The 25,378-nt window shown below is 35.7% G+C and overlaps 1 protein-coding gene and 1 pseudogene across 1 annotated transcript; both read right to left on the bottom strand.

The window, feature by feature from the left end:
• Nucleotides 1-3,036: 3,036 nt before the first annotated feature.
• On the bottom strand, nucleotides 3,037-14,643 carry Mmp13 (matrix metallopeptidase 13). The gene is made up of 10 exons (XM_015490056.2): nucleotides 14,336-14,643; nucleotides 14,006-14,247; nucleotides 13,242-13,390; nucleotides 12,940-13,065; nucleotides 10,796-10,957; nucleotides 9,368-9,485; nucleotides 8,247-8,380; nucleotides 7,071-7,230; nucleotides 4,976-5,079; nucleotides 3,037-4,304 (listed from the first exon to the last, which is right to left on the bottom strand). The coding sequence occupies exons 1-10, from the start codon at nucleotides 14,453-14,455 to the stop codon at nucleotides 4,204-4,206; spliced, it is 1,416 nt and encodes a 471-aa protein (XP_015345542.1). The 5' UTR covers nucleotides 14,456-14,643; the 3' UTR covers nucleotides 3,037-4,203.
• A 4,068-nt stretch (nucleotides 14,644-18,711) lies between these two features.
• LOC107145713 overlaps nucleotides 18,712-25,378 on the bottom strand; it is a 30,429-nt pseudogene continuing 23,762 nt past the window's right edge.

Genomic DNA, 25,378 nt, shown 5'->3' with positions numbered 1-25,378 from the left:
TCTCTCTCAGAAACTCCCAACAAGTAGCACTTCCCTTGACAGTTCCTAAGGAACTGTGGGACCTGAGGGACCTGAAGGACTTTCTAAAACTAGATTGTTTGATTCCAAACCAGAGTTCGTCATCTAGCAGTTCTGGGATGACACAGAATGTGCATCTCTGACAAGTGCCTGGGTGATGCTGATGCACTGGCCTTCAGAACACACTTTGAGAAGAATTTTGCTGAAGGAGCTTTTCCTCTACAGGAGGAAACTGGAAATCATCCTTCCAGACTTTCCCTGAGAGGTATGTTATCTGCCTGAGACTAGGGCCAAAGACAGTGAGTGGCCTTATACAACACCAGGAAAATTCACTGGGTTCTATATCAGAGAAGACATTCGGCATTTGTTTTGGGGGGATTGGCTACCTTCACTTAGCATAATCTTCTCTAATGCCATCCATTTCCCTGCAAATGCCATGATCTTACTCTTTTTTATTGCTGAGTAATATTCCATTGTGTATAAATGCCACATTTTTTTAATCTATTCATCCACTGAAGGACATCTAGATTGGCTCCACAGTTTAGCTATTGTGAATTGTGCTGCTATAAACATTGATGTGGCTGTGTCCCTGTAATATGCTGTTTTTATGTCCTTTGGGTATAGTCTGAGAAGAGGAATAGCTGGGTCAAATGGTGGTTCCATTCCCAGTTTTCCAAGGAATATCCATACTGCTTTCCAAATTGGCTGCACCAATTTGCAGTCCCACCAGCAGTGTATGAGTGTGCCTTTTCCCCCGCATCCTCGCCAAAACTTGTTGTTGTTTGTCTTCATAATGGCTGCCACTCTTACTGGAGTGAGGTGGTGTCTTAGAGTAGTTATAATTTGCATTTATCTGATTGCTAGAGATGGGCTTGGGAGGGAGAGCAAGGGAGGAAGATTACCTCTAGATAGGGAATAGAGGTGGGAGGGAAAGGGAGGGAGAAGGGCAATAGTATGGATGGTGAAAGGAGACCCTCATCATTATACAAAATACATGTATGAAGATGTGAATTTGGTGTCAACATACCTTATATATAATCAGAGATATGATAAATATGGTATAATGGTGTATTAAGAATTGTAATGCAAAAAAAAAAGAATTTTAATGCAAAAACAAATAAATAAATAAATAAATTTTTAAAAAGAAAAGAAAATTCACTGAGTTCTAGATCAAGAGAACAGCTTTTACCAGGAAAGGATCTCCCGACGCTCTTACAGAGAGAGGGGCCCAACCATGTTTCAGATCCATACACTCAAAAATAGTTAATGTTTCCATCAACTGACTCAGTTATCAGGAACTAGACTTACACATCCTGCCTAGAAGGACCCATGCTATTTTTATTTGAACTTACAGGCTTTAAAATCAATATGTTTTTATCCCTTTACTTGTCAGAGATTCACTGATTTATATTTGGCATTGCGACTGACTTGAAGGATAGGATAAACATGGTTGTAGTAGGTGCTTTCTTGGTATAATTTACAAATTCACACTCTGCCAAAATCATCATGAAGCACCCCTATAATTCCTTACTAGGCTCCAAGAAACCATTCCAGTCGGGAGCACTGGGCCCTGAGCCCTCTCCCTGATGGCCTTCACTGGCCCAGTTAACCTCTCACTTTTACATTAGCTCAGGAACCTCTTCTGTGCGAAACCTTTCCTGAACCACCTCCTTTGCCTTCGACCCCCATGCCCCATAAATACAATAAAGTCCCTCTTGTTAGAGGCTCTCAGAATACCATGTGTCTATTCTTTTTGGCACCTACCGCAGTTTAAACACATACTTATTTCATTAATGTTTGTGCTTCCAACTAGACTGAGTTCCAAAAAAGTAAAGAGGTTTTGTTCTTCACTATTTCCTCAACTTCTACTTAAATTCCTGACACAGGACAGGTGGACAGGTGTCCAGTTGATTTTGGGGGGGTGGGGGAAGGGGCAAGGCACTGGAGATTGAAAACAGGGGAGCTTTACCACTGAGCTACATCTCCGACCTTTTGCAACACTGCACCCAGCTTCCAGACTTTTTTTTTTTTTCTTTTTTTTTTGGTGCTACTCAATATTGAATATATTGGGCCTCGTGCATGCTATAAGTATTCTGCCCTGAGTTATGTCCCCAGCCCTCCATTTGATTTTTGTTAGATGGACTGGTGGATAAATGGATGGATGGATGGATGGATGGATGGATGGATGGATGGATGGACTATGTTATACCCTAACAGCAAAACTTAGAAATCAATAATTCTGTTACATTGTCAGGGAAAATGAAAAGTATGCAGATTATTTTTGAGGAACACCATAAAGAAGACATCAGCAATTCATTCTTCCCCCATAGTGAGTGCTCCCTGCTCCCCAACAGAGCACCTGACTTACTGAATTGGTCATCTTGCAGTTTTGTCTTCACAGTAATGTATAAGCTTTTCGGGGAGTACAGATCAAGGTTTTGTTTTTTGTTTTGTTTTGCTAGTGAATGACACTTAACAGAAATGTATTAAATGTTTGCAAATGGGAAAACCTTAGGAAAACAGAAGGGACTTGAATTTCCCAAGGGGGACCTGGGTTCTCTTGCCTGCCTCCAGAGTTTCCTGCCTCTCCATATTTCCCCAAATTCACCACAGCTTTCAATCCTCTCCTTTTACAGATAAGAAAGGTAAGGCCCACGGAGATGAAATAACCTGTATAAAGTCACAGGGCAGAATTCAAGGCAGAGCGAGAAGTAGAACTCAATCTTCCTAACTGAAGCTCTTTCCACTTAGTTGCCAAATACTGTCAGCAAGGAGGATACTGAGGAGTTGTGTGCTTCATCTAGGGAAGCTGGCCCAGAAGGAATGGTCTCATCAGCACCGTGCTGAGCAAACTCTATCAGAACTTTGACATAGCCCAGTACAATTAATTTTAAATTTAAATTCTGAGAGGGTGGGGAGAGTAAACTGCATTCATCAAGAAATATTGATAATAAATTATTTTGTGAGGAAAGCTTAAAATTATACTTAAAAATAAAATATACCATATAAAAATGTCTGTTGAAAATATCTTTTTATTAGAAACAACATTAACACATTATAATACATTGTGCAAATATATATTTCATTTTTTTTTTGCCTGAGTTTTTATGAACAAGATTTCTCAGCACAATAGTTCTTCCTCTGGGGGCCACTCATGTATTCAGCAAGTACTCAGTGCCCTGCCAAGTGCTGAAGAATTGGGAAAAAAAAGCAGAGAAAAACAACACAGTCCCATATCTCAAGAGGATCACAGTCTAGTACACTATTTTCCTTATTTTGGATGTCTCTGTTTTAACATAAATACTTCCAATTTGTAAGATATATTTTATTCCTTGCTAGTTAAGTCTTTAGAAAATAGCCTATATGTCCAAGGTAAACTGGACAATTAAAATATTAGTTAAAATATGATTGAAACATAAATTTGAGTCTTAAATAATCAAGTGATTTATGGAAACATAATGCTATCACCTAAATTATTTTGATAACAGTTTTAATTTTTTACTTTGTGACTTTGCAAAGCCCCAAAATGTTTTAATAAAAAGAGAGACCTTCTTTCTTGATCTTCTATCAATACACAGAGGAATATTTGTCTTATCTGAAAGCAATCCATTGCCAAAAGCGAAAATTAAACAAAATCCAAAGCTGCATCTATGGTCCTCTTATTAGTCTTTGTCTCCTTTCTTTAGTAACTTTGATATTTTCTTAATGTTTGTATAAAGAGGGACATGTACATATGAATATTCTCAGTGTAAAACCCAAATTATTTCTTTGGAAAGTTGTCTACAAGTCTATTACTGGCATTTCCCTTTATTTCTATGATACACTTCTCAAAATGTTCATGTTTATACTATTTTGTACATTGTAATAAAGATGATTCATAATTATATGTGATTTACTTTATAATCTCAGTGACACACCATATTCCCACTTTTGGTGTGGGAAATACCATCAACTGTTGCTGCTATAGAGCACACAGGAATCAGGTGATCCTTGGAGGTACTCGACTTCATTACTTCAAAATTCTTCAATGTGGTTCCAGCCACGCATAGTCATATAGATAATAAATGCTCAAAGATAACTTATGAAAGCTTGTTCACAGAACGAAGCTGTCCTCCCTTGCCCCACATTTCTGGAAGTATTATCCAAAGTGATCTCCAGGATTTAAATAACAATGTTTAAAGACACTTAACACCACAGTAATGAATTTGCTGGCATGACACGAACAATACGGTTACTCCAGATGCTATATTCGAACTGTATGGGTCCATTGAAAAAATAAATATAACCTACAAGAAAAAGACCATAAGGGAAATTTCAAAGTTTGAAAATAAAAAGGTTTTACTACAGCTAATCTTAAATGTCCAATCTGTTAGAGTTGAATTATTTTTAACATTGCAATTTTTATCTTTTTAAATCCTTTTTTTTTAAATCTTGCTTATAAGTTTAAAAGAAAAGGGATAAATGTTCTCAGATCTTCTAAAATACCACCTAGAATTCATTGTCTTACCATGAATTCCAATTTCGATGCTAGAAATACTTATATTAGTTATTGGTTGTAAGTTAGGGACAATACTTCCTTTCGTAATTAAAGCAAAAAGTCATATAAATTATTGGTTATTATGAGCCTTTATTTATAAATTACCCCCACTCCATTCCTAGTTTAAATTCTGGCAACATCCTTTCCATCTTGGCATTTTTACATATAATTTAAGGTAATATATAGGGTTTGGCATGACTTTTTTACAGAATTAGCAATAATTAAAATTTTCATTTTTTTCTAAGCAACTTATTTTTTTTGTTTGTGCTCTGTGTAAGTAGTCACTCAAGAATAATTAATGAGTTAACTGCCATATATTTAATAGCACATCTAAGTCCTATATTAAAACCCTTCATACAGAAAAGAGTTTTAAGGAGCTGCAGAAGCTCTTGTTGAAGTTTAATGCAATGTAATAATTACCATTTTTCTCATATACAGCATCCACTTTATCGCCAATTCCTGGGAATTCCTCCTCTATCAGTCTGGGATAGTCTTTGTCCATGATATGATTAGTATCATCATATCTATTTAATAAGAAAAAGAAATTCTTAAGTAAATTCTAGTTCTTAAAAATGATTTAAGCCCATTGAAGAGGTGAAAACATGCAATTCCAGCTACTTGGGAGACTGAAGCAGGAGGATCTCAAGTTCAAGGTCAGCCTGGGCAACATAGGGAGAACCCACCTCAAAACAAAACAATTTTAGATATAATACAATGGATTCAATGGTACCTTTCAGAACGGACAAGTTTTAAAATATCTGATAGTTTCTTTTTAATTAGTAATGAATGCTTGATGAGTATTTGTTGACCTTTTTAAAGGTCATCTTTGTAAGGATAATTACAAGCTTATTTCCACTTTACAAATTTTGTACCTGTTATAAAAGCATGTCATTAGGATGGCATTCTTAGAATGAAAAAATATATTTCATTGAATAAATATATTCATTGAATAATTATCTATTGATCTTCTAATATGTGTAAAATAACTTGCTAAATACAGTAATGGATATAAAAATATTTAAAGTTTAAATTCAGCTCTAAAATGTTATAAGGGCTTATGGTAGTAAAGATTGAAAGGAGAGAATAGGTTTCCCCATGCATAACTGTATATTCTACATTTCTTCTTCCCTGTCACCACCACACCCTGGCCAACAGAATACATTCTGAAATTAACCTAAAAAAATATTATCCCTTAAGGTGCTATTGTTACTGATGGGAGCCTTTTATATCCTTGAAGTATATCCTAATAGGTAAATGGTAAGAATTCCTGACCCATCAAGAAAGCTTAGACATATGACATATACACACAATTACAGCATCAGGCTCTTTGTGTGTGTGTGTGTGTTACTGGGGTTGGAACCTATGGCTTTGTTACGTTAAGCAATGCTCTGCCTCTAAGCTGCATCCCCAGCTCAACACCAGGCATTATAAGGTAAGCATTATAAGTTAAGTGTTAAGCACCATAAGAGAGTAAACAGAAAATGTCATGACTGTACAGGAAAAGGGGAGATAACCTCTGAGTAGGGTGCTCAAAAATTCTGTAGACAAAATAATACTTCAAATATTTCAGATAGTTAGAGTTTTAAGAGGGAAAGATTAAAGGAAGAAAATTATGTAAGAGAAGCTGAGGGGGATATGAAAGCACAGTATATTTGAGATCTGATAAGCAATTCGTCCTGACTGAACCATAGAGTTTTCCAGAGTGTAGGAAATGGAAAGTTGTGCCAGATAGAAGCTGTCAGTAATTTTTAGAGAGGTACAAATTTAATTATCAGAAAAAAATAATTCAAAAGACAAAGATGATACACACAGGAAGATGTATATAGCGTATAGTTGTGCATGTGTGTGTGCCTGTGTGTATGTAGAAATAGAATAAAGCATCCATTCTAAATATTTCAAGTGTGGAGTTCCTTGATATATTGTCATTCCCCATTGTAGAAATGGATCTGGGCTCCTAAATGTTTCTCAGTGCTGCCTGAACCTTTAAATATGTTGTAAATATTCCAGTTCCATTTTCTCTTCAGAAATTTGACTTTACAAACTATGGGCCCATCAGCTTACTGATCACCCTCTCTAGTGGATCAGCTGATTCTACAAACATGGAGCCTTTTCTCAATTAATCATTACCTGTACCCATTCTGGAGTCCTCTCTAACCCCTGAAAATAGAACCACTTATAAATTAGGAGGTGGTGACAAGAAAGAGAGTCCAGGTAAAAGATTAAAAAGAATAAAGATACCAAAGTAAAAGTAGCAGTTTGCCATGGTTGAGGCATAATAAATGGCTAAGAAAGAAAAGAGCGGTTGAGAAGAGGTGGGTAGAGTGTGTGTATTTAAGAGAAATTCAGATTTTAAACATGTCTGGAGCCCGTGCAGGAGCTTACATGGAACAGAAATGAGTGACTGGTATGAAATTTAAAATAATATGGTGAGATAATAACTTAGAGTAGTGGCAGATGTTTGAGGCTTGCTTTGTCCCCATTACACAAGATGGGACAGTGCATATTGTTGTCTTACCTCCAGACCTGGTTTCCCGAGAAGAAGAGGGTCTTGCCCGTGTCCTCAAAATGAACAGCAGCACTTATCTTCTTAACCTCTTTTGGAAAACCTAGTTCAGATATTTTTTGGGGATAACCTTCCAGAATGTCATAACCATTAAGAGCCCAAAATTTTCTACCTAGAAGAAGTGAAAAAAAAACAGTTTTAGTGTAAAGAAAATCTATTAGGACTCACACGTGTGGACATTTACTTAAAAAAATACTATATTTCAGAAATAAAATATTCAGTGTTCATGGTCACAGTGTTAATGAAACATAGAGATATAAGCATTATTCCAATAAAAATTAGTGTTTAAGACCCTAACTTCCTAGTTCTGAATATAGCCAACCAGATATCAAAATTAATTTGGCAATTTATTACCTCTGAATATTGTTTAGAGTTGGGTAAAAAATTCTTGTTTGACTATACAGCCCAATAGTAAATTGAAAATACATATTTTATACCAGTTAGAAAGTTATTTCTTTCTCTAAAAAGTAACTTCATTATTACATTAGTTATAGTAGTCAAATAATAAAAATAATGCGAGTATAATGTTAGATAAACATAGCATTAAATTGTGGTCATGAAGACAGAATAGCAATTTGGAAATTTTTCATGATTTTATATCAACAGAATAAGTAGAATTTAAACCCGTATCTATGCTTTGGAACCAAATATGTAAACAATATGTATTAAATATGGTGAAGGACTAGAAAAGAAAGTGAGAACATAATAAAATGAACTTGTTTACAGAAAGGGGAATTATAGTTAACATTTTTTCACTTTTTCAAAATGTACAATGTTATGTTTTCTCAGTAAGCAATATATAGAGATTTTTTTTTCAGTGCTAATGATGGAAGCCTCAGCAAGAGATCTACCACTGAGCCACCTCTCCAGCCCCCAGTAAGCAACTTTTAAGAGAAACCAAGAGAAAAAAAATTGAAATTATGGATATGATGCAAATAGATACGATAGCTAATAAGATAGAACTCTTGCATATCAAATTTAGGGATATTTGGTAGAATGGTCAGGTGGTTTTTGGTTTTCATCTGATCCTTAATTTAGGTGTATTTCTGGTAGTGATCATTTTAGTAAGTCTCAGGTCTATCACTGTCTCCCCTGGTCATGTGGAAGGCCTCACCTTGGATGGCTTACCTCGAAAGATGAATATAAGGTCGTGAGAAGGATGTTCATATGCAGCATCAACACGATTGGGAAGTTCTGGCCAAAATGATTTTGTCAAAAACAGCTCTGCATCAACCTGCTGAGGGTGCAGGCGCCAAAAGAATCTAGCACAAGAATAGAAAGACATAATTTTCTATCATATTTTAAGTGCAATATTTCTATCCTGCAAGCCAACTCTCTCCACATCAACACAATTAACACAACTGTCCCCTAGCACCTGTGAAGGGGAAAAAGTTCCATATTCCTTTAAGGGTAGTTTTAAGTTTTGGTTATCCTAATGCTAACCTAAGGTATTCAAGTTTAAAATGTCACAGAGCTTTAGTGAAAGCTCTGAGTCTTTTGTGGGTTGACATGGTGCTTTTTTCTTGTTTTGTAAATCTTGCAAGTGGCAAGCAATATGCCAGGCACTGTGTTGGGCTCTAGAAAAAAAAAAAAAAACATGAATACACAAGCTATGTATTCCATGTAGTTCCATGTAGTTTTCACATTATCTCACTGATAATGTGAGAAAGCACCAGAGCACAATGTAATTAGAGTTGTATGAAAGGTGGTGGGAATGCTGTAGGATCAAAATGAGGGGGCAGCTAACGGATTAGTGAACAGATAAACAAATGAGCATCATACAACAATTTAGAAACTGAAAATTAATATTTCAATGTTCATATCTATAAGTTTAGGTTGCAAAGCATTCCCCCTCTCAAATTCCAACCCAGGTATTGAAATCAAAGTCTTTCCATACCAAAAGGAATTCTTATGAACATTAATGAGTAACATTTTACTAATTCAGTAATTACTCTCAGTATCTGTCTGTTTTTCAAATAAATTGGATTACTTACTTTACTTTGTTGTCTTTATAAGAAAGATAACCAAAGATGTAAAAGAAGCTGCTCAATGTTAGGATTATCCATTGGAAAGGACAGTGTCTATTCATCAGTCATTTATTGGATCTGCAACATGTAAATAAACTGCCCAAAAGTCTATTCTTTTCCCTGTTAGACTCTAGATGTTTGACTGGATGTTTTGGCAGTTTGCAAACATGACCATGCAAATGTTTATCACATACAGATTTGATGAAAGACTCTCAAGAGTACCTGTCTTTAAAGATCATTGTTTCTCCTCGGAGACTGGTAATGGCATCAAGGGATAAGGAGGGGTCACATTTGTCTGGTGTTTTGGGATGTTTAGGGTTGGGATCTTCATCTCCTGGACCTGCAGTTGTGAAATAAATGGGAGAAGCTGCTGAGTATGACCCCTCCTGGTGACCTGAGTCACAGCACAACAGTCTGATCCTGCTTATGGAGAGCAAGAATGGATTCCCTCCAAGGAGCGCAGTAAGTCCTAAAGCTCCTACATAATGGTAATCCTACCTCCTTTCTCCAGGGTTACCAAGGTCTTGCAGGGGGACTACCTCTCTGCTTTCATCCTTCAACAAACCTTCAAACTCAGCTGAACTACAAATTAAATTTTTTATCTGATAGATATGAGAAAAAAGCAAAAGACTGAGAAAACTTCCTCCATAGTTGACAAACTGTTCTTGAGAAACATATTTCTCTTAAAGCCATTTCTGATGGCATGCTATGCCTGTAATCGCTCTCAAAGCAGCTCCTTCTCCTGACTATTTTATCAACTGTCAATATCAGCTTATGTTGGGTCACCAGTTTGCCACAGTGCATTGCATCTCAGTGACAAGCCAGCCTGCAGCAAGTCTGATGTGATTTGCACATGGTTATAACTCTTCCACCAGCTCACACAGCAGTGCACAGCAGTAACCCTACAGTGTTTTATCTAATTTTATTACCAGTCCCTTATTCACAATATAGTAAAAATAAAAATTGCAAAATAAAATGGAAAATTCCATTGGCCACCTTCAAGTTCTTGCCTTTGCTTACACTAGCTATAATAGTAAATTTAAATCTGGGGTGGGGAGGAATTATGGATTGAGGAGACGTGAGCAAGTTTTCTGAGCTCTTTGCTCCAGATATGTTTACACTAATGACTGCATGGTGGCTTTCATTCTATTTATGGCAGGTAATCTATAAATAAATGTTTTGGTTAAGATTTAAATGTTTTGTAAATATTATGGAAAAATTAGAAGAATAAAAGGTGGAATTTCTTCATTGTCATTGAAATTGTTGGTTAAAAACTACTGAAGTTCACAAGAGTTATTTCTACTATGGCAATTAGACTAGTTGAAAGAATATCAAGAATTTATAACTGCTTTCACCATCAACTGTGTTACTATAGGTATACTAAACTCTAACAGGCTTAGTTGCTTTATTGGTTAAATGGGAAATAAAATATTTTCATTTTTCATGGTAGAGGTATTTTGAGGGTATCTAATGTACCTGACAATGTATAAAATACAAATACAGAAATTATATTATGCAAAAAAGCATAGAGAATGGAATATTTTCTCCTTGGACAATTTAGAAAGAAAAAAATGCATGCATCTATTCTACTTATGTAACTAATTTTATAACTAATTCTATTATGTTTTTATAGCTGATAAATTAAGTCACCATAGAGAGACTGGATTCCTTGTACATCATCATCAGGAAGCATGAAATGGCTTTTTCCAGTGTAGGTGTAGATGGGAAACATGAGGGCTCCTGGGTCCTTGGAGTGGTCAAGACCTAAGGAGTGACCAAACTCATGGGCAGCTACAAGAAACAAGTTGTAGCCTGTAAGAAAACAAAGAAACAGTGAGAAAAAAAGGAATTTCAGTCAATGAAAGAAATATTTTTTCCATCTTACTTTTCTCTTTCTTCATTATCTTGTTCACTTTTAAAAATTAATATTCAGTGGCTTGAAGAAAAATTCAAAGTATTGATATAATCTTTATTAATAATTTATGGTTCTCTTTGATTATAGTTGCCTACATAATTAATCAGTTACCTACAGCAATATCAACAGATTGCTCTCATATACTTATTAGTCCATAAGGATTTACTGTGAATACAATAGGAATCCTGATATGCTATTTTTATTCTTAGGCCAGGGGAGGAAAGTGGACAGAAATTACCTTAAATTAGAAGTAGGGAAATCACATAGAGCCTTGCCTAGCTAATATGCAGTCTAGAACAGCATCCAAACAGGAGGCAGCATCCAAGAGATAATGACCAAGTATAGAGAACACATCAACTAGGGTCTCTGGGTATACACTTGGGAACAAATTCCAACCAAATGATCCTTTCCAGAATTTATCTAGACCATAGAGTTTATAATACCAGAAACTACGTATGATTGAGCATTTCCCCTGTACTCTAGAATATGAGTATGTCACTGTTGTCATGGTTTCCTCTAGACATTCTTTTTATCAATTTTTAGCTTCCTAATATTGATACTTTAGATAGGGGAGAAAATGGACAATAAAACATTAAAAGAAAAATAAGATGTGTAAGGCAATAGGGATATTTACTTCTGCTTAGAATACATGAAAGCTGGAGCCAGTAATTTCAGTTCTACCTTAAATACCCTGTTATCATAGCCTGTACATGAAGAGACTGAACTAAGTTAGTAAATTCTGCACATACACATACAGAGGTCACATGATCTAAATAAGTAGTTCTTTACTAAAGTGACCAGTAATGCATACCTTTCTTGGCCTTCAACTGAAAACTTATTCCAGATTTATTTGTGGAAGTTTTCATTTATTTCAGTTATATATGTTTCAAATGCAGAACTTATATAGGAATCTAAATCTGAGTCTTACTGTAACTCTGTCTTAACACTAGTTAGTGTTGTTCTTTCTTCCTAAGGTCATTCTCACCTATGAAATACTCAAATATGTGAATATGTGAATTTTCACTCTTTCCTTTAGAGGCACTGGTGTTGAGACACTGATCATTTAAGGCCCAGTTTTACTTGGGAAAAATAATCCTTTATATTTCAATGAAAAATAAAAATCAGCTGTCTATAAAGACTGCCTCTAGTTGCCCTAAATTAGAATCTCTCTAGTTCCAAAATTAAACTCTCTTTGAAAAATTCTGTGATTTTTCTTCCTAAATTTGCATTGTAATTAATTTGAGCTTTGAAGATTCAATGACTAAATAAATGCATTCCACAATCCGTTTCATTTTCCTCTTGTAAATACATCCTTCATCTTATCTGTCTCAGTGCATTTAAAGATATTATCTTGATTTCTCAAAGCAGTGTTTATAAAATGAGTGCTGTAGGCAAATATGAAGCAAGTAACTCATGCAATAAGGAATAGAAAGTTGTCTGAATTCATGTCATTAATATTTCTACAAAGGAAAAATCTATTTCAATTCCCATGCAATTCAGTTATGACCCATAGATGGAGTCCTAATGACTTTTAGATATAAATTTATGTAAACTATACTTCTTCAGCATGCAAAAAAGGAAACCCACAATAAAATTTCCTTTGCTGACAGAGAAGACATTTTAGTCAGACTTCTAAGTTAGTATCCCTCAAATCAGGATGATAAAGTAATACATTTTATCCATTTTTTCACATTCACAATTTATTTGTAGAAATGTCTCTTGTAGAGATACTAACAAGAATAAGATTGTTTTTATTTATTTATTTTAGAAAATATAATCAAATGCTAAATACAATTTATTTTATGCTTCTTCACTTTGTAGGAATATGTTCAGTGTGTAATCTAATAATACATTAATTCATCTGTATAAAAAACATTACCTTTAGAACTACTGGTCCAGTCTTCATCATCATCAAAATGGGCATCTCCTCCATAGTTTGGTCCAGGAGGAAAAGCATGAGCCAGCAGACCAGAGGGTCCATCAAATGGGTAGAAGTCTCCATGCTCTACAAACAGAAGGGAGAGTCAGAATCTGAGCATGCCCAGTAGAACCTGGCACAGGTGCTTGCTCAACTTTTGTTAAATGCTATAAACTTAATGAATGACTAGAAGAAGGAATAAAAATAGGACCGATTAAGGATTAGAATATAAAAACATTTCAGAAATGATTCTGCCTCATTACCTTTAGTTCCAAAAGAGATCATGATGTCTGCTGTGCCATCATGGAGTCTGGTAAAATTCAAAGGTGTCACATCGGACCATACTTTGAAGGCTTTTTTAAATGCCTTCTCCACTTCAGAATGAGTCATATCAGGGGTATAATTCACAATTCTATTCAACAGAGAAAGTTTCAATTAAATTTTGGAAAGTTAGAGCTATTTTACAATACACTTTCTTGGAACATTGCTTTTCAACTAAAATGCAATGTCTTTTTTAAAAGTTCTACTATAGGTAGAATTTATTAGTTATGGTGATATCCAAGGATAAAAAGTTAAGAATTCAATTAGATATCTGAGCATCTCCATATGTTTGACCATGTGGCTTCTTAAAGTATTCAGACATATAATAGAACTTATTTTGCATGCTAAAAGTTTGGAATTATATCAATATAGCCAAATTAAATAAAATACCTCTGTAAAACTTCTAACAAGAGTGGAACCTTTTATCTTTAGCTCTATGATAATAAATGCGACTGATGTCCTATTTTTGCAAGTTTTATTGAATTTATTTTTACTTTTATTTTGGTTTTGAGATGTTCCCTGAAAAGTAATGTTGGATTATAACATTACAATTATTGATGTTATGAGACATTCCCAGCAACAGTCTTAAAACCATTTCTAGACCTACTTAACTTCCAATTAAATATTTAAGGTCGACTTAATATTAGACATTTACTACCAGAAGAAAAAACTAGCAAATATCAAGGAAATGTAGTCTGTCATTTACCTGTAGGTTAAATTCGTTTGGGACCATTTGAGAGTCCGAGGGAAAACATTGTATTCGCCCACATCAGGGACCCCGCATCTTGGTTTTTTCATGATATCTAAGGTGCTATCGTCCAGTTTGCCCGTCACCTCTAAGCCGAAGAAAGACTGCATTTCTCGGAGCCTGTGGACCATGGAGCTTGCTGCATTCTTCTTCAGGATTCCCGCAAGATTTGAAGGATGGTAATAAGATTTCAAGTAGTGCTGAAAAAGAGACCCAAATGAGCTGGTTTTAAAAGGAGAAGGAATTTAAGAGCTGGGCTACATCCTCAGGATGGGTAAGTTACTCTACCTCTGCAAACTGGAGGTCTTCCTCAGACAAGTCTTCATCATCATCACCACTGGGGAGGGGCAGGGCCCGACAGTGAGTCCAGCTCAAGAGGAGGAAGGCAGCCAGGACACCTGGGTGCATCTTGAATGGCTGTGCCTGGAGTCTGCTGTCTTTCCTCTGGCAAATACCTTTACTTTTATAGGCCTGCGATGTTGAGTCATCATTTATGGGTGTCTCAACTTCCTCAGCAGTCAAAGGTAAGCATGCTTACATGGCGACTTTTTTTTTTTCTTCCTCCCGAGTGTGGTTTGTGGCAGAATTTGAGGGAAATATAAAATGAGGGCATCTCTTGTTTCAGCAGAGTCACAAAACCATCTGGCAAAATAAACTCCCTCAGCATATTTATGGATACTGTGGGAAGAAGCAGAGAGTAGTACATTTTTTCACTTCACTCTGCAAAAATGTTTTCTTCTTTCTGTAGGAAAGCAGCTGCTTTGACTTTTTCAGATAAGAATATCAAGGTGATATGTTTAGTCCCATAAAGAAAAACCTAGACCTGCACCAAGAATGCTTACAGCCTTGTGAGTTCTAAACTACATTCTCTTTTAAGAGCAACTGTAGGGAGAAATACTGTTTACCTGAGGGCTGTGGAATTGCACAAGAACCAAGCTTCAATCCTCAGATGTAGTAAGGGATTGAATCCCAAGGTCAGATTTACACACACTGGCATGCCCTTTCAGTGAATATGGAGTCCTGCACAAATTTCCTACAAGTCCAGGCAGAAGTAGAATAATTATAATAGCATACAACAACTCTGATGATTAGGAATATATATTGAGAGATTGCTGCATACTACATTTAAAAGCCATTATCTCATTTAATCCTTACTACTGTACCTAGGCAGGTACTATGGGAAGGCTTGTTTTCCATCTTACATGTGAAAACTGTAAGACAAAGAGAAGGCAAATGTCATACAGTTAATAAATGGTACTACCAGAATTTAAACCCAGGACAGTCAACTCAACACTCCATGTTCATAAGCACCATCCAATATCGCTTCTACCCTGTCGCTTCTCAGACATTTTCTTAAAAACCAAGGTGCTTGGTTCTCACACCTCTGGAAGTACCCAGGAAAACAAGAGCTGTAAGTAAGCATATGATCAATTTAAACTTTGTCAAATTTCATTTTTACATTTGAACAATAAAAGTATCATTGGTCCAACAACTCAGAAAAACAGTTTTAGAGTCCTCTTTTATAAAACTGTTCTTCTTTTCAAAGCTTTACACATTCAGTACCATGAAATCAAAATGCCATAATTGGTCCCCTGTAGATGTAAATAGGTAGTCCTCTGTAGATGTACACAGAATATGTATTGTCTGTGCAGAAAATATGCTATTACATATTGTGTAATATTCTATAATATTTTGCATATTCTATAATATTTTTGTAGAGATAAAATAAATGATTTAACATGCAAGTTAATTTAGTGATCAAGCATCAAAAAGAAAAAGAATCTCAAAGACATATTAAGACAAAGAAAAGAAGCATGAATAGAGATTTAGAGCATGTAGGAAAGGGTTAAAATGTGGATAAAATGCTATAATCTAGAGTAGTCAGTACCTTAGAGAAAACCAATGAAGTCTATGAAATAAGAGCAATCAGTTGAAATAACTCTATTATGCTTTTATCCAAAACACAGCCAAATACACCTAAGAATAGACTGTTTCCAATGAGTTCAAGATTAAATTTGGGCTCAATCAGAAAAAAAAGAAAAAGAAAAAAAAGCCTGTCCACCATGGAGCTTACTGCATTCTTCAGAAGAATTTTTTCTTTCGAACATTTTTTCAGTGTTTAAAATCGGGGGGAAAAGAACAAAACAGGCTACTCATTCTCATATCTTTGGGGGTATTTGTAGATATATAACCATTCTAAAAGAAAAGAAATCTTTTGAGTTATCAAATCAATGAATATCATTTGAGCATCAACTGCGAAGGATATTATTGAAGTCACTATGACAATGGAATGAAGGGTAAGATGAGAATTTTTTTTTTTGAGAGAGAGCGAGAGGGAGAGAGAGGGGATTTTTTAATATTTATTTTTTAGGTTTCTTTCAGCAGACACAACATCTTTGTTTGTATGTGGTGCTGAGGGTCGAACCCAGCGCCTCACGCAAGCCAGGCGAGCGCGCTACTGCTTGAGCCACATCCCCAGCCCATGAAAAATTTTTTTAACAGGATTATTACAATATTACCTCCTTCAAAACAACCTTCTAAAGGACAAATGCCACTGTTTCTCAACTTTAAAAGTAATTATGAAAAAATAATTATGAAACAGCTTTAGTGTTTTATTAGTTACAGAAAAGAGAAATCAGAGGTTACTAAAGATATGCTATTACATATTCCATAATATTTTTAGTAGCGATAAGGAAAAATTCCCCGGAATATTGAAATAAATGTTGATTCCTTAAGAGAACCAAACACTTTGTCTATAGGGAATTGTTCACAGAGGAGTGGTGTCAGACTGCTGATAGGATGTGTCACCACTTTGTAATGTGTTGGCAGCCTGCTTGTCAACACAAGTGCTTATCACAGGTGGTTAATTGTAAAAATGAAAGCCAGGGCTTCTGGTTATCACCGGTGAAATGGCTGTGGTTTTGAATGTCACCTTTAACTTATTGGGGCTGAGTTGGTATTTAAAAAAGGTTCTAACCCACCCACTGAATCACTGGGAAATTTAAAAACCTGTAAAATGAGCAAACAAAATTGGACAAGATTAGAGTAAGTATCTACCACTGATTCAGACATAAGCAATACGGGACTTTTTAAAACACAGATCATCACCAGTTTCTAAATTGAGAGTATCACCAAAGAGAGAAACAAAAGTGCCCATGAGCAACTGTTTTGTAAACAGGGTGCACTCAGATTAGGTATTACCAAATTGGTCACTTGAGATGGTCTAAAATATAAAAATTCTGTAAATCGAAGAATCCTGAAGTTCAAGAGCATGTTTTGATTAGAGTATGTATTGTCTGTGTTGACAATGTCAGTAGTATCTTTATTTGTAAATGATAAGTGATTTGACTCTGCAACTGCATGAGTTTTTGTGAACACTCTGAAGGTTGCTGTATTCTAGTTTCTGATTTCCTTTTTGTCTATAATCCCATGGAATGGGTTTACATGCTCTTAAAAGAGAAAACTAAATTTGAATTGGCACTTAGTCATATTTATACCCTAGAACATAAGGTGTTAGAGTATCCTGCCTAACTTGCTTATGCATAGCCAATTGTGGCATAATCCATAGGTTCTGCAACAGAATCCAGAGGGACTCATTTTAGAGGCTCCAGCTGCAACCCAGGTCAGCAATTTAGGAGGTCATTTCCTTTTAACAATTTAATCACATGCTTTTTAGAGATGCTATCTTTGTACTGGGCTGATCCACAAAAGAAATTAATAGAATCTGTAAGAAATAAAGGAAATTATTTTTTTAGATTCTGCCAGAATATAACAGTTGAAAGGAAAGACTTAATTTTCTGGGCTTACCACCTAATGAATTCTAATTTTCATTGTGCCTCATTAAAAAGAATATTTACTACATGGCTGCTTCTGCCAGATTTAGCCGAACACTCTAAGAGAAAACAACTAGGAATAGAAAACACATTCTGGCCCTCCCCTCCCCAAATTTCTTTGAAAAAGTTAAAATGAAGATGGTTTGGTACTGAATAATAGATATGAAAACAAGTTGTAAAAATGGAGAAATGCCTCAGTGGCTTTAACAAAAAGCAACTTCAGTGTATTTGAAGCTTCCTAATATTTAAACAACAAAGCAAAAGTTCAACTTTTATTAAAATAGACTGTATTATGTTATATGTATGACAAATATATTACAATTAATCTCCTATTATATAATTTTAATGCACTAATTTTAAAAAGTCTAGTCTTACCTTATTACCTTAATTCACTAAAGTAGAACATAAGTTATGTTTTTGTTTTTGTTTTTTTTCCCTATTTCAGAAAATGTTTGCAAGTTGTTTTATTTACAATGTCAACTTTTAAAAGCTCACCAAAGTAAACTGGACAATAAACTTGGCAAAAATCGCCTTACAAAAGCAGGGAAAGCCCAAAATGACACTTTCTACAGAGAACCCACAGTTCGATTTTATTCAGAGTAAAGAAAACAAACTTTTTCTCATACTAGAAGAAATTCAGCCATAGGTTTGGAGTCTGTACTCAAACTACACAGGCAATAAGCACAATATTATGCTAATAGATTGATTTGCTGCTGCATTTGTCTACTGTTTGTCTAGCATTAACAATTATAAACAGAGTAGTGCAACTAGTATTTGGAACAATCCTTATAGTGTTATAGTGTCAGGTACAACATTCCACTTCCTTTCACATCACCCGTTCTCTTTGCATACCTGGGCTTCCTCCTCTTCAGTGAAGTCATGTTTGATATTGAAGGTTTTGCAAATCTCCTCAGGAGTTTTTCCCTTGATCATATTGGCAACAGTCTTGCCCGTAACATCAAGCAAACTTTGATGTCTAAGTAGTTCGCAGCCAGAATAAGTTCACAAAAGTGATCCTTGGTCAACTTTCAGGAATTCTTGGTCCCAAATGGGGATATCTTCTGTTCACTTTTCTTTGTTCTCATCATCCTCAAGAGGAGGAGAGTCATCCTTCTGGTGTGTGCACTACTGAATGACCTTTTTTTAATATTGCTGCATTAACATTTGGTAGAACAACTGGGTCATCATCTTCTTCACCATCCATTCCCAGATCTTCCAACATGGTCTTGATTGTCACAGATTGTTTGGCAATTTCTACATCAACTTCAAATATCTCCCCATTAGAACTTTGTAACTTAATTGATGGCCAATTATGGCATGATCCACAGGTCTGCAACAGAATATGTAGGGATTCATTTTAGATTCTACAGCTGCAAAGCAGGTCAGTAATTTAGTACTTCTAACAATTCAACCATGGTGTTGGTCTCAAGAAGATGGCGGACCAGAGCGTGAAGGGAGCCTGGCAGCATCCACACAAGGAAAGAAAAAGGCACAGGATAAGGCAACTCCAAACCTAAGAATTTTTAAAGAACAAAATTTCATATTTAAAAGTTAATGTACACAAATCTAATGTTATTATATAATGTTTGGAAAACAGAGTCTTGTAAGAAAACAAATTACTATAACATCTCAAAATTTTTTAAGACAATCCCCCCAAACTACACCATATATCCTTAAAAGTTAACCTTAAAGTTTTCCTTTTTTTTCTTTTATATTTTATTTCTTTATTTGTTGTTTTTAGATATACATGACAGTAGGGTGTATTTTGACATTTTATACATACATGGGGTACAATCCATTACAATTTTGATCCACTCTTGTGGTTGAACACGATGTGGAGTTACAATAGTTATGTATTCATATATGAGCATAGGAAAGTTATGTCTGATTCATTCTACTGTCTTTCCTGTTTCCATCCACCCTTTCTTCCCTTCATTTCGTTTGTCTAATCCAATGAACTTCTATACTTCCAGTCCCTACCCTCCCTTGTTGTGGGTTATCATCCACATATCAGAACATTTGACCTTTGGTTTTTGGGGGACTGGCTTATTTCACTTAGCATGATATTCTCTAGTTCCATTCATTTTTTAGAAAATGCCATAACTTCATTCTTCTTTATGGCTGAGTAATATTCCATTGTGTAGATATACCACATTTTCTTTATCAAATGTGAATGAGCTTTATCTGAGTGTGAATTGAGCTGCTATAAACATTGATGTGGCTGTGTCAGTGTAGTATGCTGATTTCAGGTCTTTCAGGTAAAAACCAAGGAGTGGGATAACTGGGTCAAATGGTGGTTCCATTCCAAGTTTGCTGAGGAATCTCCATACTGCTTTCTAGAGTGGTTGCACCAATTTGCAGTCTCACCAGCAATCTATAAGTGTACCTTTTCCCCCACATCCTCGCCAACATTTATTGTTACTTGTATTCTTGATAATTGCCATTTTGACTAAAGCTTTCTTAAACAGCACTTTCTAGGACAGAAACACTCATTGTGTCATTGGTATGTTGCATCCACTTTATCAGTTCCAGACAAACGATCTTTAATGAATTTGGAGTGGTCATTTTTCATAGTTTTTTGTTTTCATCATCAAGTGTATCACAAATTTGGGAATGAGCTCAAACTAAATCTTAACAATGCTATGCATTTAGGCCAGGCATTGTAGTGTCTGCCTGTGATCCCAGCAACTTGGGAGGCTAAGGCAAGAGAATCAAAAGTTTGAGGTTAGCCTCAGCAATTTAGTGAGGCTCTGTCTCAAAATAAAAAAATAAGAAGAACTTGGGTTGTAATTCAGTGGCACAGTATCCCTGAGTTCAATCTTAAATATCACCCCCCCAAAAGATGTTAATATTCAATTCTTTTCTAGAAATATGCTCTACATAGTTAATTTCAGAAATTTATATTTCAGAAAAATGAGGAATTTGCTGTAACTATGAACTGCCAACAAAATCTTCTACCTCGACTGGCTAGTAGTACTTGTTCACTATGAAGAAAAGTGGTGGTCCCAGCAGTAGGATCATGGACAGCAGCATCTATCCTTTGGGTATCTCCTGGGAATTCAAGGTCACAAACTTCCTTGGGATATTTATCTAGCACTGTGGGGTCTTGTAGGGCTCCAAACTTTTTTCGTGTCAAAAGCAATAAATCAGGCCCAGCATGGTGGCACACACCTGTAATCCCAGTGGCTCAGGAGGCCGAGGCAGGAGGACCACCAGTTCAAATTCAGCCTCAGCAAAAGCAAGGCGCTAAGCAATTCAGTGAGACCCTGACTCTAAATAAAATACAAAATAGAGCTGGGGATGTGGCTCAGTGATCAAGTGCCCTGGAGTTCAATCCCCAGTACCCTCAAACAAACAAACAGACAAAAAAACCAATGAGTCAAAATAGAGCCTTATTCTTGGCCAAAAAAAAAAAAAAAGAAAGAAAGAAAGAAAGAAAACTATGATCAAACAACTAAGACCTGTCAAAGGCAAGGTACATTATAAACCAATACCTGAATTACAAAAAAAAAAGAAGAAGAAGAAGAAAAGAAATGAAAGAAAGAATCATTTAAGCTACAGACTCTAGGATGGATGTTTGGGCTTGTTTGTTTGTTTGTTTGTTTTACTTCTCCAGTGATCCAGCCTTAAGCAGTAGAGCCACAGAGGGATTAAGAGCACAGGACTTGGACTTAGAGACATCAGTCCCAATTCTGTCCTTTATTATTAGTTCCCAGATTTTGGATAATTTGTTTAATGTCTCCAAATCTTTCTTTTCCTCTGTGTCAAACAGAGCACTAAGGAGGCTCTTATGAGATGATATTGGTAAAGTGCTAAACTCAATGTATGGCTCCCTGCATTATTACTAATTATAACAACATTCATTAAGTTACATTAAATGCTCTGAAAAAGTTTATTATTCATGATCAATCATTCACTTTCTGTTCTTGGTTCTGGAGATTTAAAAAAAAAATGTCTACAATCAAAACTCACAAAATTTCTGCTCTGCCATTCAAATGCAAGGGTAACGTATTCTTCTCTGCATTGGCCTTCATTTTTGTTTCCCATATATTGGTAATCCATCTCTGCATAATCATTATCACCCATTCTTCCTCCCTCAAAACCTTAGCCTTAGTTGTCTGAACTGCCCTAGAATGCCAATCAGTCTTGGAAACCTCAAGTGGTCTTTGTTCTTCTTGAAAATGTTTGTAATTTTAAAAGTATAACAAGCCTTCAATGTCCAAAGAATTGAAAGCTGAATGATGGAATTCCAAATATGACTAGAGGCACCTTCGCTATGAGGGAGAGCAGAGTTTGGACTGAAGCCCTTCCAGACAGACACAAACTGAGACTAGAGATATATTGTTATATTGTGTGCATGTACAAATATGTAACAACACATCCTATCATTATGTACAACTATAGGGCACCAATAAAAATGTGGAAGAAAGTTTTAAAAATAAGTAACTATGCACAGGGGAAAGACCTGCATACATTCTATCAGAGGAGCCCTTCTTTCTGACAGAAGTAAAAGAAAGGATTCACCTCTAAACAGTATTAATATAAGGTCTTCATAAACTGCATCAAGCCATTTCAGAAGATCAGGCCAAAGTGAATGGGAAAGCAGTGTTTAAAATGCAAGATAAAGTAATTAAATCATATCAATTAGAGACGAGAGATGATCTCAAGACACAATTGAAGTCCGTAGCACAATTTTTAAAAATTCCATTGTATATTGAATTTGGCACCAGGAAAGCCAAAAGATAGGAATGCTAATATCATTAGTTGGAAGAAGCCCACTGGGGCTTAAGGGTCCAACAGCACCAAGTCTGACTAAGCACCCCTGGGGCAGAGTTTAACACAAGAATGAAGGCACAGGCCTTGAATCAGACAGACCTGATTTAGTTTCAGATGCCATCCCTTAACCGGCCAATCGACTTTTCGTTCTTCTTTCGTCTAATGAGGTATTTATCAAGACCCAATAGTTTTAAAGAAAATTTCATACATACACATAATGGAATTTTATTCAGTCATAAAGAAAAATGAAATGATGTCATTTGCAGAAAATGAATAAAATTTGAGACCATTGTGTTAAACAAAACGTGACAAATTCAGAAGGTCAAGGTCATATGTTTTCTCTCATATGTGGAAGCTAGAGAGAAAAAAGGAAAAGTGGGGTAGGGGGTGGATCTCATGAAACTCAAAGGGAGATCAGTGGAATAAAGGGAAGGGACCAGGGGAAGGAAGGAGAGGAAGGAAATTGGAAGTACTGGGGCATGATATTGGCCAAATTATATTGTTATGTTATGTACATGTATGAATATGTAACAACAAATCTCATTATGTACAACGATAATGAACCAACAAAAAAATATGGGGAAAGAAAGAGTTGATCATTTGCCTCTAACTGTTCTAGGGGATACACAATAGCAATCAAACACATCAAAATCCTGGACCTCATGGTGCTAACAATCTAGTAGGAAGATAGAGGGAATGATAAGAAAATACTACATAAAAATAGAGCAGGAAAGAGGGATAGGGAATAGAAGGGTCAGATGAGGAATATTCCACTTTACATATGGTGGCCGAGATACTATTATTTTGGCACTATGAAAACAATTGTTGGGCCTCAAGCAATAATAAATGAGGGAAATTCAAATCTGGGCTTTAGGTTGTTTCAAAGCATTTAGCAGCTTTTCATAAGAATGATAAGCATGCCTGTATGACTGCACATATCGTGCGATGCTACATGGTGTATAATCAGAGAAATGAAAAGTTGTGCTGCAATTGTGTACAATGGATCAAAATGCATTCTGCTATCATATACACCTAATTAAAATAAATAAATTCTAAAAAAGAAAAAGAATGATAAGCATGTCAATTATCATAATTCTTATTAATTCATCAGTCTTTCAAAGGAGTATTTGGCAAACATTAGTATGTAGTTGATACATACACACACACCCTTCTAATTCTACATCACATCAAGTTAGGGGAATTTTTATGGTGCTGCAGCCCGGCAGGCTGGGCAAAATAGCCGGGTATTGTAAGACAGGAGGGGTATATATACATTCCACACAGCTTATCTTAATTAACATAAACTAGATACAGCAGTCAACCAATAAGGAATCGCCACACTTAATGACTCGCTGGCGTTACTTCACAAACCACTCCCTCTGGCAAAATGCTAGGCGCCATCTTGACTTATTTACAGACCCTAACATTATGGCAAGCTTTTTTAATGGTCATTAGTTTACTATGAGAAATATATTTTCTCTGCCAACTCCAGGTTGGAATGGCACATTTTTTTCTTTTTCTTTTTTTAATATATTTTTTAGTTGTCAATGGACCTTTATTTTATTTATTTGTGTATGGTACTGAGAATCGAACCCAATGCCTCACACATGCTAGGCAAGTGCTCTTCCACTGAACTACAACCCCAGCCTGGCACATTCTTTTTATAATAGAAAAGTAAAGAGATTGTAGATAATATTTAATACCTATGTTGCCTACCTCTTAATATAATAATTGTCAAAAATGTCTGAAAAGAGTGGGACCTAAAATAAAGCAGCAAAACATGAAATAAAGCATCATTTTATACCTGAATATATGACTATGTTTTGTTTGTGAATCACTGTAAATATGTTTACGACACTGTGGTTTAAATGATTGATTGGTAAACTGTCACACTTTCTGCCACCACAGGAGGGAAAAACTGGGTCAGGTCAAACCTTATTTATAGTGAGTGACACCACACAATCCGTGTGGTGTTATCTTAACCCTCCAAGACCTCAAAACCCATTTTGGTTCATTCTGTTTCATTGCTCTAATTGCTGTTTGGGGATATGGAATAGCCCAATGTTTTGACCACTTATGTACATAAAATGGACAAAGCAATTTTTTCCCAAATGGGAAATTTCTGTAACTTTGACCACTCTTCAAGCTGAATGATTACATCAATCCTCACTGAAGCATATTTACCTTTACCTTGGTAATAATTTGTCTAGACTTCATCAAACATTGAAGTGAGCTTCGCCTCCCAAATCCTTACTAGGAGTAAAGGCATGAGGCAGCTGTCTGTGGGGCCCATCAAAGGGAGGTAGATTACCATGTTCTAAATAGAAACAACTCAGAAAAGAACTATGGTAAAAATTGTTAAGATTATAGGAAAGCTTATCACTTCAGGTAGAGGGTATTCAAAAATGAGAAGTCTGTAGTAAAGTCAATTTTATCTTCATTGTTATGGTTGCTTTCAAAGAAAATCATGATGTAAGCAGTGTTCCAGAAAACTCTAGGGAAATTGAGTCTCCCAGCTCCAACCTTGACTGCTGATTGCTAATGAGCCCACAGCATTGAGATTTGCTGTTTGGTTCCCTGTTTTGACCAACACACATACATACAACAGGTATTTCAATAGGTCCCCACATGTGACATTTAAAATGTTATTATACTTTTAAAAAAGATATCCTTTTGATTATTATTTTCATTTCCATAGAGAATCAGAAATCTGAGTTACACC

Source organism: Marmota marmota, unplaced genomic scaffold (assembly GCF_001458135.2).
Source record: "Marmota marmota marmota unplaced genomic scaffold, marMar, whole genome shotgun sequence".
In the NCBI taxonomy this organism is placed as follows: domain Eukaryota; kingdom Metazoa; phylum Chordata; class Mammalia; order Rodentia; family Sciuridae; genus Marmota; species Marmota marmota.
Note: the sequence above shows the minus strand (reverse complement) of the source record. Positions and strands in the feature narration are given on the sequence as shown.

Coding starts and splice junctions, on each gene's coding strand:
- Mmp13 (XM_015490056.2), bottom strand. CDS start 14,455: ATGCACCCAGGTGTCCTGGCTGCCTTCCTCCTCTTGAGCTGGACTCAC. Junction 9,486..10,795: donor AGGAATCCAGTCTCTCTATG/GTGACTTAATTT, acceptor TCACAACTGCAG/GTCCAGGAGATGAAGATCCC. Junction 4,305..4,975: donor TGCTGTATATGAGAAAAATG/GTAATTATTACA, acceptor TTTTTCTTGTAG/GTTATATTTATTTTTTCAAT.